Source organism: Dreissena polymorpha, chromosome 2 (assembly GCF_020536995.1).
Source record: "Dreissena polymorpha isolate Duluth1 chromosome 2, UMN_Dpol_1.0, whole genome shotgun sequence".
Classification (NCBI taxonomy): Eukaryota; Metazoa; Mollusca; class Bivalvia; order Myida; family Dreissenidae; genus Dreissena; species Dreissena polymorpha.
The window spans coordinates 115,749,330-115,762,155 of NC_068356.1; the positions used below are offsets into that span (position 1 = coordinate 115,749,330).

The window sequence follows — 12,826 nt, forward strand, 5'->3', positions numbered from 1 at the left end:
GGTCAAAGGTCAAGGTCACGGTGACCCGAAATAGTAAAATGATTTATGGATGATAACTGAAGAACGCTTTTGCCTAGGATCATGACACTTCATAGGTACATTGATCGTGACTTGCAGATGACCCCTATTGATTTTCAGGTCACTAGGTCAAAGGTCAAGGTCACAGTGACAAAAGTCGTATTCACACAATGGCTGTTAGTACAACGGACAGCCCATATGGGGGGCATGCATGTTTTACAAACAGCCCTTGTTAAGTAGTTGCACATGCCGAGAATATTTGTTTTAGCCTTTTTTCAGCAGTGGAGCAATACAGGGCCATCATGGCCCTCTTGTTGTTACTTTGCTATAGGAAAGCCATTTAAACACTTATTTCATCATAACACTTGCTCAGAACAATACCAAAATGTATTTTTATATAGAAAATTATTGTTGTAGGTTTAAATAACATGGCTGTCTTATGTTTGGGTAGTTTCTTTTTTACGTATATTGTGAAACTTTCTGAACAGCAGCTGCTCAGAACGGTTTATTTCTTAGGGTCTCAGTTGAGCACTTTAATCATTTGACCTTCTTGTTGAAAATATTTGTATTAATTTAAGATCAAAAGAAATAGGTGTCAAAATGTAAAATAAGGAAATCACTAATTTCAATTAACATGACAATTTTCAAAGTTTGTTTACAATGATTGCATCAATGTAGGTTTTTTACCTCCATAGTTGTGTGTGTCTTCAGGAGCCGGTCTGTGGTGGTGGCAAGCAAGGGCAATGTTGAAATGCAGGACAACATCTCCAACATCTTTGGGCCTAAACAGGTTGATTGGATAATATGTTGAACTTGGGTCTAAACAGGTTGATTGGATTAGATGTAGAACTTGGGCCTTAACAGGTTGATTGGATTTTATGTCGAACTTGGGTCTAAACAGGTTGATTGGATTATATGTAGAACTTGGGTCTAAACAGGTTGATTGGATTATATGCAGAACTTGGGTCTAAACAGGTTGATTGGATTATATGTAGAACTTGGGTCTAAACAGGTTGATTGAATTATATGTATATGTCGAACTTGGGTCTAAACAGGTTGATTGGATTAGATGTAGAACTTGGGCCTAAACAGGTTAATTGGATTATATGTAGAACTTGGGCCTAAACAGGTTGATTGAATTATATGTATATGTCGAACTTGGGTCTAAACAGGTTGATTGGATTAGATGTAGAACTTGGGCCTAAACAGGTTGATTGGATTATATGTAGAACTTGGGCCTAAACAGGTTGATTGGATTATATGTAGAACTTGGGTCTAAACAGGTTGATTGGATTAGATGTAGAACTTGGGCCTAAACAGGTTGATTGGATTATATGTCGAACTTGGGTCTTAACAGGTTAATTGGATTATATGTAGAACTTGGGTCTAAACAGGTTAATTGGATTATATGTAGAACTTGGGCCTAAACAGGTTGATTGGAATATATGTAGAACTTGGGCCTAAACAGGTTGATTTGACTATGTCGTACTTGGGCCTAAACAGGTTAATTGGATTATATGTAGAACTTGGGCCTAAACAGGTTGATAGGATTATATGTCAAACTTGGGTCTAAACAGGTTAATTGGATTATATGTCGAACTTGGGTCAAAACAGGTTGATTGGATTATATGTATATGTCGAACTTGGGTCTAAACAGGTTGATTGGATTATATGTCAAACTTGGGTCTAAACAGGTTAATTGGATTATATGTCGAACTTGGGTCTAAACAGGTTGATTGGATTATATGTCGAACTTGCGTCTAAACAGGTTGATTGGATTATATGTATATGTCGAACTTGGGTCTAAACAGGTTAATTGGATTATATGTAGAACTTGGGTCTAAACAGGTTGATTGGATTAGATGTAGAACTTGGGCCTAAAAAGGTTGATTGGGTTAGATGTGGAACTTGGGCCTAAACAGGTTAATTGGACTATATGTAGAACTTGGACCTAAACAGGTTGATTGGATTATATGTCGAACTTGGGTCTAAACAGGTAGATTGGATTATATGTCGAACTTGGGTCTAAACAGGTTAATTGGATTATATGTCGAACTTGGGCCTAAACAGGTTGATTGGATTTAATGTCGAACTTGGGCCTAAACAGGTTCATTGGATTATATGTATATGTAGAACTTGGGCCTAAACAGGTTTATTGGATTATATGTAGAACTTGGGTCTAAACAGGTTAATTGGATTATATGTAGAACTTGGGACTAAACACGTTCATTGGATTATATGTAGAACTTGGGCGTAAACAGGTTGATTGGACTATATTAAGAACAATACAAAGCAAATTGGCTGTGTATGGATTTTGTTCACACTAGTTTATTTTTTTATGCCCTCGGTAGGGTGGCCTATAGCAGTTGAACTGTCTGTCAGTCCGTCTGTCAGTCTGTGCGTCCGTCCGAAAACTTTAACATTGGCCATAACTTTTGCAATATTGAAGATAGCAACTTGATATTTGGCATGTATGTGTATCTCATGAAGCTGCTAATTTTGAGTGGTGAAAGGTCAACGTCATCGTTCAAGGTCAAAAGTAAAAAAATACAATCCAAGGGAAGTAATAAGCTTTAAAAGGGAGATAATTTCTAAACCTGCCAAATGATATATTGAAATTGTATTTCAAAGCGGCACAATAGGGGGCATTATGTTTCTGACAAACACATCTCTTGTTGTAATCAGACTTTAATTTATCATAACCACAGGTCAGTCCTGATTGTATATCACATTAACCAATTATATTAATAAAACATTGATAGGTCTCTGTATTCGCGCATGTGTAGAATAAAAAAATTACCTGACTTGCCCAAATTCAAAAATGAACAATTTTACTTCATTGGTTTACATTACATGTGCCAACATTGATTGCATAGATAGTTACTGGATAGTTTTCAATTTAAAAGTTTAATACCACACCATTTGAGCTATAGCTTTGTTGAATGCATTACACAACTTTACAAACATCTCATGTTATGGTTTAAATTAATAATAACGATACATTCAGTATTTTGAATTGCAAATCGATTAGAATAATAATCAGCTACCTTACTGCCTACATACATAACCTTACACACACAGCCGTAACTTATCACAGATATATCAGGAAGAAAATCAGAAAGGTTTTATGGCACTTTTCATCCACTCTAAAATCTTACATTTTACTTCATTTTAGATGCAGAGCTTGCTGGGATTTCAGCAGAAAGAACCAGGGGAGGACACATGCCAAGAGTTTGGGCTCAAACAAAACCTTCTCAACACTTTCAGGTGAGGTTAACATCAAATGTGGATTCATACGTTCTAGCATTACATTGTGTTGAGCGTATAAGAGTTGATAATTTTTCTGTTTTGATACCTTGAATTTTTGTTATTTATAACTGTAGATTCATTACAACCTTTTATTCCTGTATATTTAGCCACTTAATAGCTATACTGGCTGCTTTTCCCAATTGAACATAATGTGTACACCACTGAGAAGTAGTGTTAGATTTAAGGCCTTTGCAGCAAAATTGCCACCAGATAATTTAGTGCTCAAACATTTCCTTCCACTCTACAAACCACATTATGACTCAATCTTGATTTAAAAAAATTATCTTGACAATATCTAGATGGAGGATTTTCAACACCGCGCCAGAAAAATATGTACTTGTATTGGCTCTGTAAATTTGGATGTGTCAGATCTGGTATTGGCCAAGCTTATCTTAGATTTTGATTCAGCGCATGTCATATTGGCAGGGTTGTTCATGAAGTTGCCAAATGTGTAGATTTGTTGGCAAGTTTCAGGGGATACAAGCATTGTGTTTTTCATAAAAGCAAGATTTACAAAAGGGTCGGTTTCGAAAACAAGTCAAGCTACAATAGCTGTATCATACTTTTCTCAGACAAAAAATAAAATTTAAAAAGAATATGTATATGCAGGAATCTTCTATCTTCAGAGAACTAACTCAATCTTTATTATTATTATAAATTCAAAAATGTAGGGTAGGCTGAAAAGTTAGGAATGTCTGAAACTTTAGACAAAAAGGGAACTCTATATTCAAATGTATTCCTATATTTCTTGGTATAGGATTGCAGGTTTTGTGTCCAAGTGTGAGCATGGGCAGGGCAGGAGCAGCACTGACAGACAGTTCTTCTTTATCAATGGACGACCCTTTGACTCAGCCAAGGTTTGCATGAGACCATGCACATTATGTTCATTGGTTTTGTGTATCGATTTATCCCTTTACCACTTAGATACGTATTTTTACACATTTGTAGTCCCCTAGAAAGTTATCGTCAATTTAAGACCTTTGTTACTAGATTTAAGTTTGTAAGGCTTCATTTCCAAACCTTAGATACTGATGAGCAGCAAACAGCATAAAACCTGAACAGAGTGCGAGTTACTCAGAGGCTGTTCTTGTTTTATGCTGTTTGCCCATAGCCATTTTCACTTTGCTTCTAAGTGGGACAGGGTGATGTTTTGAGTTCTCTATTACTAAGGAAACATTTAAGTTGTGTCCTCCTGGTGTGTTAAGAAATACACTGCTCAAGGATTGAACATAACATAAGAGCTATGAACACTACACTCAACATAAAGTTGTATGAGTGTTTTGTGTTATCATTGCTCACAAGTCTCACCATATGACCTTTTTCAGATACAAACTAGTATGTGGTAATAGTGGGTGTTATATATACTATGGGGCGAGCTTTCATTTCATCAGCAAAAAATATGTGAATATTGATAAAAGCAGCTATTTTCAACCAGGTTGTCATTCAAAATCCTGGTTATTAGATTTGGGTATGGTTGAGGGGTAGCTGGTTGGTCTGGCTGGGTCAAATAATAGGTTTTTGGTAGATGCTTTAAGTTTGCATTATAAAACTTTGGATAAAGCAACCTAGCATGGTGACCTATCATATGCTTGTATTAGGGGCATGTCGGGTCAAAGTCCATGTAACTTAAAAGTAGAACAAAAGATTCTGCTTAATAACTTGAGGTTTGGAGATATGGCTCTTACAGTTTGTGGGTAGTTTTTATTCAGGTATTGTTCTGAAACTTTGCATTATGGAAGCTCACATGCAGACCAGTTGGATGAAAGTAAATGTCAGTATTACTTAAAATAGTTGTTGCACTGGAATTTTGTATGCAGGTAGTTTACAGGTACATTTGGCTTGGGATTGCAAACTTATTCAAGTTAATTCTATCTTAAATGTAGTAAACCTTACTTTGTTACATGGCATGTTTCTTGTTGAAACTTGATATTAGTGGCTTTACTATTTAAATTTGTTTCATTCAATTTGCAGAGAAATCAATATGCATTTTGTTTTAGTTAAGCAAGGTCGTGAATGAAGTTTATCATCAGTACAACAGACACCAGTACCCCTTTGTGGTCTTCAAAATCACTGTGCAGAAAGGTAAGTACACGGTTTACATCTTCATATTATTGTCTTGCTTACATCTTCATATTTTTGTCTTGTTTACATCTACATATTATTTTCTTGTAAAACATCTACATGTTATTGTCTTGTTTACATTACATATTATTGTCTTGTTTACATCTACATATTATTTTCTTGTTTACATCTACATATTATTGTCTTGTTTACATCTACATATTATTGTCTTGTTTACATCTACATATTATTTTCTTCTTTACATCTACATATTATTTTCTTGTTTACATCTACATATTATTTTCTTGTTTACATTTACATAATATTGTCTTGTTTACATCTACATAATATTTTCTTACATGTAGGTACACATCTGTGCATTTTATTTTCCACACAGTTTATGAACTTAACTTGTTTAAGTGACAATATGGGGTCTGTAAGTTCAATGCCCAGTCAGATCTCATAATGTGTGTAGGGATTTTATATCATGAAATTAATTCTACATGCATTCATCTCCACCCTGAAATAGGGATGATGTCATTTACTGGCATGAGTATTTGCACTTGATGATAAGCCACTAAAGTTGCCTGAGCTTTCAAAAGAAATGTGTAGTTATGTTAAAATACTGCAGGAATCATGATTGCCACGTCAAAAAAGTTTGCAGCCTTGCTCCTGGAAAACCTAGCTTAATGCATGTGTGTAAAGTATTGTCCCAGATTAGCCTGTAAAATTGGCACGGGCTTATCAGAGATGGCACTTCCCACCTTTACTGAATTTTGTTAAGAAGTCTTCCTGTAAATGAAATCCCATGAATGCAAAGTGTTGTCCCTGGTAAGCTTGGACTACACAGTCTAATGTGGGACTATACTGTACGCACATATACTAAGCCCTTTTTTCCAAGCATTTTTATGCCCCCCTTTCAAAGAAAAGGGGGTATATAGTTTTCACACTGTCCGTCTGTAAGTCTGTCAGTCTGTCTGTCACACTTTTCGTGTCCGCTCTCTAATTCAAATAGTTTTCATCTGATCTTTACCAAACATGGTCAGAAGTTGTATCTAGATAATATCTAGGTCAAGTTCGAATATGGGTCATGCCGGGTCAAAAACTAGGTCACGGGGTCGAAAAAACAAATCAAAGGGAAGTAATAAGCTTTAAATGGACATAATTATCTGACCTGCCAAATTATATATTCTTGTTAAATAAATCAAAGCGGCGCAGTAGGTGGCATTGTGTTTCTGACAAACACATCATGGTAAAAGGTCAAAGTCATCCTTCAAGGTCTAAGGTCAAAAATACAAATCCAAGGGAAGTAATAAGCTTTAAAGGGAGATAATTATTCAATATTGAACATAGCAACTTGATATTTGGCATGCATGTGTATCTCATGGAGCTGCACATTTTGAGTGGTGAATCAACAGTCACGGTAGTGGCTTTTAATTATTTGCTACTAAAAATAGATAGTGGCTTTTAATTATTTGCTACTAAAAATAGACATTTGTTATAGACAATTATTTTCAAGGGAAGTAATTTATATAATTATAAATCTCATATATTTCCTTACCAAGAATTTAAGTTTTTTTCACAGTTACTGTACAGATTTTTTACTTTGATTATTTATAACTCAAATGATTGATTTGTCAAAGGTTTTTTAATGATATAATTATCATTTCTTTGTACTAATTTGTGAATGGTAGGGTTCATTACATACCTGTGGACTTATGTCCATATATACATGATGAACTCTGGCTATGATCTCTTTGATAAACCACAGGCCTTGGTTGTCAGTAATGTCTGACGTGGTAATTTTTGACTGTCTACAGACCCCCCCCCCCCAAGTTGGATTGGACAAAATCCAAGGGAAGTAATAAGCTTTAAAGGGAGATGATTTCTATACCTGCCAAATGATAAATTGAAATTTTATTTTAAAGCAGCGCAGTAGGGGGCATTGTGTTTCTGACGTACACATATCTTGTTGCATGTAATGTCTTGTTAAGCACCTACAGCACTTACTGCAACACTTGGATATTTGCATTTTCCTATCCACTGTCCTGCAACAACTCTTGCACAAATTGTTATGCCTCCCGATCGAATGATCGCGGGTGTATTGTTTTTGGCCTGTCTGTCTGTCTGTCATTGTATGTGTCACAAACTTGAACCTTGGTCATAAATTTTGCAATATTGAAGACAGCAACTTGATATTTGGCATGCATGTGTATCTCATGGAGCTGCACATTTTGAGTGGTGAAAGGTCAAGGTCATCCTTCAAGGTCAATAGTCAAATATATGGCTTCAAAGTGGCGCAGAATGGGGCATTGTGTTTCACAAACACAGCTCTTGTTATAAAATACAATGTCTTTAATGTCATGTTTGTGTGTACATTTTTGTTTATATAGTGAATGATTTTCAGTGTGATTTCATGTACAATACATGCATAATTATTTAGTGATATGATTTCTCCTGTGTTTCCAGACAATGTAGATGTAAATGTGACACCTGACAAGAGACAGGTATTCATGGAAGGGGAGAAGCAAATCTTGGCTACTGTGAAGGTACTTGGTTTTCCCATCCCTTACTGTATTGGGTTTCTAAATGTCAGTATGGTAGGCCATGTTCTTTTCTGGTCCAACATCTTTCATATGACTGACAATGGTGTGTGCAAACTCCTCAACACGTCACCAGGAAAAGGATCTCTTGGTTTATAAAAAAATGTCTTATAGTCGTTTCCATTCTTCAAAAGTTTTCATTTGTACTGCACCAACTATAATATTTATGCCCCCCTTCGAAGAAGAGGGGCTATATTGTGTTGCACATGTCGGTCGGTCGTCAGTCAGTCTGTCTGTCGGTCAGTCGGTCGGTCAGTCCGTCCACCAGTTGGTTTCCGGATGATAACTCCAGAACGCTTTGGCCTAGGATCATGAAACTTCATAGGTATATTGATCATGACTGGCAGATGACCCCTATAGATTTTCAGGTCACTAGGTAAAAGGTCAAGGTCACAGTGACTCGAAATAGTAAAATGGTTTCCGGATGATAACTCAAGAATGCTTTGGCCTAGGATCATGAAACTTCATAGGTACATTGATCATGACTGGTAGATGACCCCTATTGATTTTAAGGTCACTAGGTCAAAGGTCAAGGTCACAGTGACTCGAAATAGTAAAATTGTTTCTGGATGATAACTCAAGAATGCTTACGCCTAGGATCATTAAACTTCATAGGTACATTGATCATGTCTGGTAGATGACCCCTATTGATTTTCAGGTCACTAGGTCAAAGGTCAAGGTCACAGTGACTTGAAACAGTAAAATGGTTTCCTGATGATAACTCAAGAATAATTAGGCCTAGGATCATGAAACTTCATAGGTACATTGATCATGACTGGCAGATAACCCCTATCGATTTTCAGGTCACTAGGTCAAATGTCAAGGTCACAGTGACAAAAAACGTATTCACACAATGGCTCCCACTACAACTGACAGCACATATGGGGGGCATGCATATTTTACAAACAGCACTTGGTTAAGGATTGCAGGTGACAGAGATGGGTATGAACTTTTTTGCAAACTAAGTTAAAATTAAATATTTTAAAAGGCATGCCTACTGGATTTTGATGCATTCTCCTCATTTGAGATTGGCATTAGTTAGCAGGTAAATAACACAATTATCCACTAGTTGTCCCCTACCGGTGAAACCGGAGGGGACTTGTGGTTTGCGGTCTGTCAGTCAGTCTGTCTGTCACACTTTCTGGATCTTGCAATAACTTTAAAAGTTCTTCATATTTTTTTATGAAACATGGATAGATGGCAATAGGGAGATAATGCACGTCATTTCATTTAGTTCCTACGTCAAGAATTATGGTTGCTATGGCAACAAATATTTTAAAAAATACTGACAATGGTATAGTTTCACCGGTAGGGGACCATATTGCTTGGCAATCTCTTGTTGCAATTAGTATCCAACAGAGCGGGTAATCACGTGACAGACAAGATGGCGTCGTCCATGCCGAGGCAGGTATTTTTCGTCGTTTTATACCCTTTATTACTTGTATTATTATTTTTTATTCCGCTCACTTTCCAGCCATATTAAGAAGAAAGTTACTGGCTTTTATTTCATAGTAATATTTGCTTTATATCTCGACTTTACTCAGTGCAAAATTTCTTAGCGGGATGACCTAATTAGGGCTCCACTAAGGAAATATGCGGGGAGTAAAGTCGAGATATAAAGCGAATTTAAATACAAAATAAACGCTAATCACCTTTTTACGGATATGGCTGCAAAGTGAGCTTCATTTAAAAAATAAACAGAAGTATTAAAGGGTATAAAACGGTGAAAAATAACTGTCTCGGTAAGGACATGGCCATCTTGAATATCACGTGATTACCCCCTGTGTCCAATATGTTTACCAACACAAATGTTAACTTCATATATTTGTATGTTATCTGCAACAAGATTTGTGACTTAATACTAGTCTTGTATTTTATTGTTTCTGATATCTGAACCCATAAAAGCATTAAGTGTATAATGATAATGTTAACTTATAAACTATTTTACCATCTATAATGAAATTTGAGAGAGGGTATATTGGAGTCAGCTGTGGGCTGGTCTGTTGGGCAGTTGTAATAAAATGTTTTAAGTTTGAGGATTAACTTCTCCCACATTGCTCAAGGGATTACATTGAAACTTCAAATATGTTGTCACATTGAAGTGAAGATGTGCAAGACACTTTTAATGTCCAATCGTCCACACATTCCGTATTTATTTTTCCTTGAACATAGCTGTCAAAGTGGTGTGGAAGCATAAGTCACTTTTGTGACGAAGCGCTATTTCTATGGTTTACATGACCAGATTTGATTTTAAGTACTGGTGCACTTCTGTCTGCAGGCATCCCTGGTGGCCCTGTATGAGCCGACCACTTCCATGTTGCTTCTGCAGCAGCCATTCAAGCCTCTCAATGCCCTACGAGATACAGAGGCGTCGCAGAGAGATCTCGGGTAAGTTTGCCCTCCTCATAGTTGTGGAGGAGCTTTACGGTGTTCAGACATTTTATAAGGAAGTCTGAATATTGTAGCCTCTTTAATTAAGAAAGTGTGCAGAGGCCTAGAGAATCTGTTGGGATTATGTACTTACATTATTAGTACACATTTTATAATTATTTTCAGAAATCAGATCTATCTGTGTATGATACACTTCCTCCAATTAAAAACATTTTGAAGAAAAAAATTGAAACTAGAATATAATGTGTCCATACAGTTGATATTTATGTTTATAGTAGGAAGGTTTGTGTATTTCAGATTGACACGTCATTCAAGTTTGGAGAAGGTACGAACATTACAAATTGTTTTTCCCTAAAAAGCATATGATTATCTTGACTTTTTCATCAACTTCTTATTTGTTTTCTAGAAAGATAGATATCTGTGTCTTTGGTTCAATTTTTGCTATTTATTAGCTCACCTGAGCACAATGTGCTCATGGTGAGCTTTTGTGATCGTCTTTTGTCCGTTGTCTGTCGTCCATTGTGCGACGTCAACATTTGCCTTGTACACTCTCTAGAGGCCACATTTATTTCCAATCTTCATGAAATTTGGTCAGAAGATTGGTTTCAATGATATCTTGGATGAGTTCGAAAATGGTTACGTTTGCTTGAAAAACATGGCTGCCAAGGGGCGGGGCATTTTTCCTTATATGGCTATATATGGCTATAGTAAAATCTTGTTAACACTCTAGAGGCCACATTTATTGTCTGATCTTCATGAAACTTGGTCAGAAGATTCATCCCAATAATATCTTGAACTAGTTCGAAAATGATGCCGGTTGGATGAAAAACATGGCCGCCAGGGGGCGGGGCATTTTTCCTAATATGGCTATAGTAAAACCTTGTTAACACTCTAGAGGCCACATTTATTTTCCGATCTTCATTAAACTTGCTCAGAAGATTTGTCCCACTGATATCTTTGATGAGTTCAAAAATGGTAACCTTTGCTTGAAAAACATGGCTGCCAAGGGGCGTGGCATTTTTCCTTATATGGCAATAGTAAAATCTTGTTAACACTCTAGAGGCCACATTTATTGTTCAATCTCAATGAAACTTGGTCAGACGATTCATCCCAATAATATCTTGGACGAGTTCGAAAATGATGCCGGTTGGTTGAAAAACATGGCCGCCAGGGGGCAGGGCATTTTTCGTTATATGGCTATAGTAAAACCTTGTGAACACTCTAGAGGCCACATTTATTGTCCAATCTTGATTAAATTTGGTCAGAAGATTTGTCTTAATGATATCTTGGATGAGTTCGAAAATGGTTATGTTTGCTTGAATAACATGGCCGCCAAGGGGCGGGGCATTTTTCCTTATATGGCTATATAAGGCTATAGTAAAATCTTGTTAACACTCTAGAGGCAACATTTATAGTCCGATCTTCATGAAACTTGGTCAGAAGATTCTTCCCTATAATATCTTGGACGAGTTCAAAAATGATGCCGGTTGGTTGAAAAACATGGCCACCACAGGGGGGGGGGCTAATTTCCTTATATGGCTATAGTAAAACCTTGTTAACAATTTAGAGGTCACATTTATTTTCCGATCATCATGAAACTTGGTCTGAAGATTTGTCCAAATGATATCTTGGATGAGTTTGAAAATGGTTTTGGTTGCTTTAAAAACATGAACACCAGGGGCGGGGCATTTTTCCTTATATGGCTATAGTAAAACCTTGTTAACACTCTAGAGGCCACATTTATTTCCAATCTTGATGAAATTTGGTCAGAAGATTGGTCTCAATAATATCTTGGATGAGTTTGAAAATAATAATGTTTGCTTGAAAAAAATGGCTTCCAAGGGGCGGGGCATTTTTCCTTATATGGCTATAGTAAAATCTTGTTAACACTCTAGAGGCCACATTTACTTCTGATCTTCATGAAACTTGGTCTGATGATTCATCCCGATAATATCTTGGATGAGTTCAAAAATAATGTCGGTTGGTGGAAAAACATGGCTTCCAGGGGGCGGGGCATTTTTCCTTACATGTCTATAGTAAAACCTTGTTAACACTCTAGAGGCCACATTTATTTTCCGATCTTCGAGAAACTTGGGCAGAAGATTAGTCCCAATAATATCTTGTTATCTCAGGTGAGCAACTTTGGGCCTTTCAGGCCCTCTTGTATTACATGTACATAAGCCGTTTGGAAAGTTTGGAACTATCAGTAATTTAATAAACACATACTATAATTATGCAGAAGGAGTGTGATCTTGAAATTGTGTGTAATGTGTTTGCAGACCCCGTCCTCCAGCCTCAGTTCCCTGTTGAAATTGAAGCGATCTTTCAGCAGTGCGTTTGCCAGAGACTCTGGGGCTGATCAATCAACACTGGGTAATGATCGGACAGCCTTGAAACGTACGTCAGTATGGCAAAAGATGCATTATCACATGTAAAAATCAAGC

The 12,826-nt window shown here is 36.7% G+C and overlaps 1 protein-coding gene across 1 annotated transcript in view; it reads left to right on the forward strand.

The window, feature by feature from the left end:
* Positions 1 to 12,826, forward strand: part of LOC127868620 (mismatch repair endonuclease PMS2-like) — a 52,210-nt gene that overhangs the window by 14,295 nt on the left and 25,089 nt on the right. The window contains exons 7-14 of the mRNA XM_052410520.1: positions 730 to 808; positions 3,194 to 3,285; positions 4,085 to 4,184; positions 5,325 to 5,409; positions 7,858 to 7,937; positions 10,270 to 10,379; positions 10,680 to 10,707; positions 12,662 to 12,779. Coding sequence (XP_052266480.1) covers positions 730 to 808; positions 3,194 to 3,285; positions 4,085 to 4,184; positions 5,325 to 5,409; positions 7,858 to 7,937; positions 10,270 to 10,379; positions 10,680 to 10,707; positions 12,662 to 12,779 — 692 coding nt within the window. The remainder of the gene's footprint in view (positions 1 to 729; positions 809 to 3,193; positions 3,286 to 4,084; positions 4,185 to 5,324; positions 5,410 to 7,857; positions 7,938 to 10,269; positions 10,380 to 10,679; positions 10,708 to 12,661; positions 12,780 to 12,826) is intronic.